General features: G+C 49.4%; 1 protein-coding gene across 1 annotated transcript; it reads right to left on the bottom strand.

The window, feature by feature from the left end:
• Positions 1 to 495: 495 nt before the first annotated feature.
• Positions 496 to 5,103, bottom strand: LOC104027762 (perilipin-3). Its single transcript, XM_075721373.1, has 8 exons — positions 4,781 to 5,103; positions 4,095 to 4,236; positions 3,119 to 3,314; positions 2,195 to 2,277; positions 1,699 to 1,954; positions 1,288 to 1,487; positions 1,027 to 1,155; positions 496 to 909 (listed from the first exon to the last, which is right to left on the bottom strand). Exons 1-8 carry the CDS (start codon positions 5,101 to 5,103, stop codon positions 496 to 498), a joined length of 1,743 nt encoding a protein of 580 aa, XP_075577488.1.
• Positions 5,104 to 8,298: the final 3,195 nt, after the last annotated feature.

Genomic DNA, 8,298 nt, shown 5'->3' with positions numbered 1-8,298 from the left:
ACTAGATAATAGATAGGAAGAGTACAGTTCATACATGTTGAGCAGTACTCACTCTTGCAGTCTCTCTCCGAGAGAGAACATAGACAATAAGTAGGGTGGGTTTTTTGCATGCAGTAGTTTTATTTTAAGCAGTTATGACCTAGTACAAGCAGCTTCTAGGAAGAGACTTCTTTACATTATATACTAGCTGAGGGTTTAAGACCAACACCAATCATTGTATTGAATATTGGCAGTGCCTGGATACACTGGTGAAGGACATACTATGGACAGCTTACTAGGGGGGTGGGAGCATTGCAGAGCTCGGCCACCATTCCTGAAGGCAGCTACAAGCATTCTGGAGCGGCCCTGCTACTTCCACCATCTTCCTTAGAAGCTCCTAAGGATTTATTTACCAGTACCCAGTAATCATCCAAGATGTGGAGAGTGGTGTTACATAAAGCTAAGACCAAGCCCTCAGAGTCAGACCAGGCAGGCCTGTGCTCATGGCTTTATCCTTTACATGAGGATGGTGGAAGTTTCATGATCCCCTGCTCCTGCTGCCTCCGCTTCCTTCTCCTGCAAAGGTTCCTCCTCCTGTGAGGTTTCCACCTCCTCCTCCCTGGGAGAGAAGGGTCCCACCAGCCAGGACAGAGGTGTGTTGCTCTTCAGGTAGTCCAGCAGCTCCTTCATGTAATCCTGGATCACAACCAGCTTCCTCTGGCTCTGGCTCAAGACATTGCTGGACAAATCCTGGAAGGAGTTTGCCACTGAGAAAGAAGCATGAAGCTCCTCTATGGTACTAAGAGATTGTTTCACCTTATCCTGAAGGCTTGAGGGAAGGCCATGGATTGCAGACACTATTTTACAGCAGGATATTTGCAGCTGTTGTGTGATACTGCATGCCATGAGCAGGGCCAGAGACTCCATCTCCTGGGAGGAGGCAGGAAGGACAAGATCAGAGGAACAATTTACTTCCAAAAAAATAAAAAAAAAAAAAGATGATCAAGGGGATGCCCAGAGCCCTTCTCTTCCCTCCCCAGGAGGTACCTCTGGCTCTGCAGAGCTTTCATCTCTACTCTTTTTGGAAGACTTCCTACTCCAATCCAGCCACATCTGCTGTAGTTTCTTCTGCCCCTCCTGAAGCTTTTCATTAAATCCTTGCTTAAACACTTCAATCTGTGGCAGGGGGAGATCAGAATGTCAAGACAGATCTGCTGGTGAACAGCGCAGCTTTTTGTCATAACAATGAAGTTGAGACCAAGCCAACGATTTGGTCCCCCTCCTGCCAGGAGACCAGGCTCTACCTACCAGTTCAATGATGCAGTGAAGCTGTGCAAGGGCCTCCTGCATGCCCCGCCAGACCTGCTTCATTTTGTCTGTTGAGTGCAGGTAGGCAGACAGGCGAAGTTCTTCAGAGAGAGACCCCAACCGCACAAAGTACCTCCTCTTCTCCTGCTGCTGCTCCACAGACATTATGTCTGCACCCTCCTCAGATGCTGCCAGCTTGGCTGAGGAAAGAAATGGTATCTTTAAGTGGCCAACCAGAGATGCTTACCACACAGAGCAAGCAAGTAGCAGGAGATCTTGGACTAGGAGCCAAGCAGCCTCCAGCATGGCACTTCTCAGTAACCCCATTCCAGAGTAGTGGGGCAACGAATGGGGCTGACCATTCCCAGTGTGATGGTTCCCATTACAAGTAGTCACACACTCTTTCCTTACCTAGTTCCTCATTTCCAATGGGCAAAGAGTTGTCTTCTGTTCTTTCCAGCGCAGCTTCTGCTCCACTTACAGCAGTCTGGCCCACTCTGGAGTCCATAGCCATCCCCACACCGCTGGTCACTGCAGATCTGGCAGCCTCCACCCTGCTCTGAAGAGTCTCCTTAGTTACATCTATCACCTCCATCACTTTGCTGCTCACGGCATCCTTTGCATCAGCCACTCTGGATGACAACAGCTCTTTTGTGTCAGAGATAATCTGTGGAAGAGAAGATTTATGTCAGATAAGGCACTGGGTCACATAGTACACTACAATTCTGAATTGCACCAAGAGGACAATTAGCACAGTGTCTGCTAACTATTCACTCCTGTAGGAGCTTGCACTATGCACCTAGTAGTTTGTTCCTCACAGGAAAGCCTACTTCACTCCCAAGGTTAGAAACCCTGTAAGGACCAGGTCCCTCTGCCAGCAAGGGACAGCACAGCCTTTCATTCTTACCTGGTCCACTGGCTTTTGAAGGAGTGGGAGTTTTTCTCCTAGTTTATCCATGCCCTTGGAGGCATACTCACTTGCTGCAGCAACTGGGGGAGGGGGAAAAAAAAAGTCAAAACTTGTTTTTCCTGCAATTCCATCTCACAAGTCTTGCCTTCCTGAGCATGTTGTTCTGCAGGGCGCCTAGATGAAAGTCTCCATCCAGATCACCATGGTGTGTTGTTGCAAGCTGAATTTGTAGAGCAGCTTGTCTTAGTCTCCTCATAGGTCTGTTCACTTTAACAGCAACCAATTTCTACTTGTATGGCCATAGCCACATACATGGGACGCCCTCCTGCAGCTTTTTGAGCTCTTGGCTAAGTAGATGCATAGCCCTCATTCCCACCCAAGCCTCCACATCCAAAGGATCCAGGATCACATAGTAACTGACAGTGGGAGGATGCCTACTCTGGGCTTAGAGTGAACTCAGGCCCATCACATGGACTGTTTTGTCAGATGCTTGCCATTAGGAATAGCCCCTCTCCCTCCAGGAGTTTAGAGCTTCTTCTCAGATGCCACAGTCACATTCTTTAAGGGCCATGGCAAACAGGACCTTTAGATGTGACAGTCCTCCAAGGAGAGGCTTCTTCCTGTTGCCCCCACAAGCTTGTAAGAATCCAACTATACACAACTACCACCTAATACTTTGGACCTTGCAAGATCAGCTTTAGGGTAGTCAGAGTCAAGTCCTGGTCCTCCAGGGAGGAACACTCCATCACACTACTTGGTCTAGGACTCAGCTTTTCAGCCTTACTTGTAAGCCAGGAGTAGTCCTTTTAGTATGGTGATGAAGAGGCACATTTCCACATCCCAGGGCTCCTTCCAGAGCTGGAAGGAGCCCTGGGAGTCCCTCACAGGCAGGTGCAAACCTGCCTTTCCACAGGGGATTACCATGAGGCTCCAGTGTAGTCAGAACAGGCTGCACACAGCTGGCTGTGGCTTCAGTCACACTCTTCACTCCTTTCTCTGCTGCATCACACACAGATCTGATGTAGGGGTGGCTCTCCTTAGTGGAGGCATAAGCTGTAGAAACCATGTCACAGGCAGAGCTGACCAAGGTCAGGTTAGCCACCTGATTTACTGCATCCTAGAAGAGGGGGGGAAAAAAAAAAAGCTATGAAGCTTGCAAACATGACACTGAACTTCCTGTGCAGTGTCCCCCCAGAACTTCCTCTTATGTTTGCCTGTTCAGGTCACCTAATCTGGTTGAGGAAGAAAGGATTGCCCTTCTTGAAGAATTGCTTTAAAATCTGCAACTCAATTGAGAAACAAGCTGTGGAACATTGACACTGATGGTTGGTCCATTCTAGCAAGGTCTTCCTCTAGCACAATGCTACCCAAGGGACAGCTGAATTTGTGGGCAACCTCAATGCTTCTGGACCCATATGCAGCTCCAATTCATTTGGTATAGCTATTTAACAAGCCAACCCTCCAGGAACAGCTTCATCAGAACAGGATCAGGTTGGATTTAAGTTGACAGGCTTTACACTAGTCTGCAAGCAGCATGCTGCTGGTCATGGGAGCACAAGCTAGTGCAGCAGGTTTCAGGACTGCTGAAACATGGGAGCCTTCCCACAGAAGCACTGCCTGCAGCAAGCCAGGATCTCAACTTCAGAGTTGGAGAAACACATCTCCTAGCCAAGAACCAGGCTATTCTGCTGGGTCTAGGAGATTACTTACAGGTTCTTCAGGCCCACTCTTTTGGCTGTGCTGCCACCCACATTTGCAGAGAAGCTGCAGGGCAGCCTGAGCAGAGCAAACACTCCTGCCTTTGTGGAGGCTTAGCTCCCCCCAGCCACAGCAGGGCCACCTCCTCGTACCTGCACCCAGGTGCTGCCACTCACTGCATCTCGCATGGAGCACCTACCTGCTGCTCCTCTTCCTTCACCTCCAGGGAGCTCTTGGCAGCTTCCTCTTTGTCAGGCATAGCAGAGGCCATTGCAGCTGAAATGCAAGTGGTAGCACAGTTTAGGAAGAGAGACAAAGCAGCTGGTGAGCCTTCCCTCCAGCTTCATTAGAGGGAGAAGTTCCTTTAGTACCATTAAGAGAAGACCCCCAAAACAGGCCTCTTCCCCTTACAGAAGGAAGTGTGCTACTTGCAGAGCCACCTAGTATTTCAGTTTTACATAGTTTGTCATCAGAGGAATGAGGAGAAAGTTTCTCCTCACCCAGGAAAGCTCTTGTCAGAGAGACCATAGTGCTTACTATGAATATATTTAGAAGAGGTACCTGGTACCTCCTCTCTCCCCACTAAGGTTTAGAAGAAGTCTTGCATTAGAAGAGCTAATAACAGTAGGACTTGGAGGGGAAGGCAGTTTAAACATTTGCTCTACTGCTGTTAGCACACCCCAACCTGAACTAACTTTTCACTCAAAACTGGCACAGGCTGTGTCTAACCTTTCAGGCAGGACTACAAACAACCCTATGCTAATTCAGACTAATTCCATTCTGTAATTCAGCCAAGTAAGAAACATCTAAACATGCACCAGAAGTTCATAGACCAATTACAGTCCCGACACCTAAAAACTTCCCCTGAAAAATTGAGAACAGTACCTTTTTGTCCACTTGGAGGTGAGCAGATGACCAGCAAGGAAGAACCAGACACCACACCATGCTCCATTATCCCAGCTCTGCCTTTTTATACTGGCTGGGAAGTGGGATAAGGCGGGACCCTTGGTGACTGACAGCTCTGGGAAGCAGCAGAAAGGAGACAGTCTCTGTCCTGGCCAATTAGAGGTGGAATGGGGCAGAGATGGGCCCTGCTGTGTCTCATTAATTACTCTGTAATCAGGCAGGTACACCTTGTCCTGTGTAGAGGAGCTCCTTTCGGAGGCCAGTGCTCCTGCAAAATGAGCGGCATTCCTGGCATGGCCCATGCACCCTCTATGATCTTGCCTCAGATCACGCACCTTCTGGAAATGGCCATTAGTTTTGTTTCTCTTTTTGATGGGAAACAGTAATGAGGAAAAAAACAGTAAATAGAGTAAAACGAATCCAGAGAAGGACTTCACACCTAATGTGGGATTCCTATTGCTTTTACGTGCTAGTGCTTGATGTCTAATGACAGAAGTAGCTGCTCAGCTGCTGCCTAATCTTAGAAGCACTGGCACTCAACTCCGGTCCTCAGAGAGCCCGGGCTCTCTACATCTTCCCCAAAGGCCTGCAGGGTGAGCATCCTGTGCATAAGGCTGATTAGTAGCCAGGCTAGACACCTTCTGCTTGGGTTCAGTGTGTCCTTTCAGGGCTGATCTGACTCGTGCCATCCGCCTCAGACAATCCACTTTCCTTCAAACACAATTGCACAACAGCCTGCTGGTCTTCGCATGCATTTTGGGAATTGCAGCTTCCATTCATCCCTGTGCTGGGGGTTGACTTTGGACACCCAGCAGCCTGGGGGAGGACCAGCCATGGTACTTCCCCTTCAGCAGAGCTTTGCCTCATTGCATAAAGACCCTTCCAATTCACCAGGTCTCAGACCATGCAGGGACATGCCTCGTGGCGGTGGGCACCATTAGAGGGAAGAGCCAGCAGTGCCTGAGTCCTGCAAGGACTCTCCCTGTGTGTAGTCTAGTGACTTTAAAATACAGAAGTCTTGGAAATGGCTCTTGTTTAATTCACAGAGGAGCAATTATACTGAACAATCCATTCCAGGAGCAGGGGGTTTCCCACACATCTGTGTCCTGGGGCTACTTTTCTCCAGCTTCTCTGATGATTAATGAAGAGTGAGTCACAAAGTGTCCTTCTCTTCACAGGAGGCATTGCCACAGACCCCTCTCCTCCTGAGCCACCTTTTTACCTGTTAGACCTGAAATCAGCTGAGCAGTTCATATATTATATGGGGGAAGGGAAAACTGATAGTCACAGGAATGCACACAGAACATGGTGCTCACACATCAGGATAAAGAGAAACAAGGGCACAGTGATGGGGACACAGCAGCTGATCAAGGACAAATGGCTGACTTTCATTTGAAAATGGTGGAAAGGACTGTTACAAAAGAGCAACACTGTCTCGCCAAAACACAGCACACGGCCCAGTTTTCACGTCATCGTGATTTGGTGAGATCTTGCAAAAAAGAAAAAGTGAAATTCGCTGTACAGTCCCAGGGCAGGCAGCCTGGGAAGACAGCACTGTCCGTACAGTCCATGATTGAGGAAGTTGCATGCAGTCCCGTTGGAAAGATTTGGGTGGGAGTGGGATGTTTCAGGTATCCTTTTAGTACCCTGACCCTGCTAAGGGTCACTGCTTTACTTCTATGCGTGCATCGTCCAACGTTTCAGCAAGCCTGTTGTTCAGTGGGAGTCCAACACTGCGGCTTTGCAGGATCAGGGTTGATGTGATTTTGTCGTGCTTGCAGGAGAACACTTAAAGTGTTTGTCTTATAGCCTCCATCCAAAGCCCCAGCTCCTCAAATACAGTGTCTGTCATTGCCGTCATTTAAAAAGAAAATCCAAAGAAAAAACTATGAGTAGGTGGAGCAGTGTAATGTCAGCTTGGATCTGCTCTGCTGTTACCTGCCAGAGGAATGCGGATCCCAGTGGCAGAGCAGACAGGACTGGCACCCACCCACACATGATGTGAACTAAATTACCTTCCTCCCTTTCCAGTATTCATGAGCTTAGCCCTATCCAGCATCCATCAGGATACCACGGCAGCTACAGAGCTTTACCTTAACAACCAGTTTCCCCATGCAGGGAACAGCCTGTTCCCTGCTGCTCCCGCAGCAGAGCAGACACCCCAAGGCAGCCTGTGTCCCACACCATCCCGTGCAACCCCTGTCCCTCATGTGCACAGTAGGGGACAACCTGCAGAACCCCAGGAGACCCTCCATATGAACAAAACAGCATGGCCCTCCAAAACCTAAGTTATGTATTGTGAAATAGCCACAGAGAATATGCTGGATGTCTTCCCTTCATATGCATCTGGCAAGGAAAACAAAGCAAACATGTTTGTCCTGGGCAGCACCAAGATACAACCCTCGTGCTGCTTCCCCAAACATCCCACATCCCCCAGCCAGACTTTGCAGCTTGGTATGATGGCATCTGGGCTGCAGAGGCCTAGGGGCTGCCGTTTCGCTGGGCTCATGCTCTGGGCAGAGCGTGCTGGGTTATATGTGTTGCCTTCACACTCTCCACGAGCACACCTCAGAGTGAAGAGCCCCAGCAACCTGCCCCTGGCACTGCCCAAGAGGGAGTCCACCGTTTGCTCAGAGGAAGCCCTCACAAGCACTCAGCGTCGGTGCTGGGGTCCCAGGAGCAAAACAAGAAGTTGACCAGCTTGGCAGTGAAGATGCACTTTCTACAAGAGGTGGTTCAAAGCTTATAGGTGGTTCAGGGAGACTTAAGACAAGACAATGATGCCTCTGAGCCATCCTCTTCCTCAGAACAGCCTGCTGAGACCTTCACTTGATGAGGTGAGAAGTCTCATTCGGGCTCATGGGACTCCCCTGGGCTCACCCAGGACTTCCCTGGGCATGACCACAGGCATTTTTTGGTCCTGCTTAGTCCCCTCAAGACCTACATGCAGACAGAAGTGGCTCTGCACAGCTTACTATGGAAGATGCGGTGGTCACACCGTGTCATGCTATCTTGCTGCTGAGGAGGATGCTGGGGGCTCTTTGAATAGAGGTGACCAAAGGCAGGATGGTTGCTCATCTCACCATTTTTGCAAAGCATGAAAAAGTGTCACAAGTAAGGTATCAGGCCCTGGAACAGGGTACAGACAAGTGTTAAACTGCCTTCACCCCTCAGAGCCATAGAAAGGAGGTCCACCAGGAGTGAGGCCAGACATGGCAAATCAGAAGAGTCTGGAAGTCCCGTATGACTGTGGTTGGTTTAACTATTTACTAAGCAGGTCCCTCTCTTTTGCTACAGAGCCTGAGTGTCTTTGTACTTACAGAAATGCAAACAGACAGACTAAATTGTGCTTGTCCTGCACAATGTCTGATCTCTGGGAAGGTAGCGTTTACCAGGCTCTGGACACATCTGCACACCTGATGGTCCTGCGTGCCCATGGCTCACATCTTACCCCTGCTCTGGGGTAGCTGCACTTTTGGCTTCTCCCTCATCATGTG

The sequence above is a fragment of the Pelecanus crispus genome, chromosome 14 (genome assembly GCF_030463565.1).
Source record: "Pelecanus crispus isolate bPelCri1 chromosome 14, bPelCri1.pri, whole genome shotgun sequence".
Lineage (NCBI taxonomy): Eukaryota > Metazoa > Chordata > Aves > Pelecaniformes > Pelecanidae > Pelecanus > Pelecanus crispus.
This window is presented reverse-complemented; position numbering and strand designations above follow the sequence as displayed.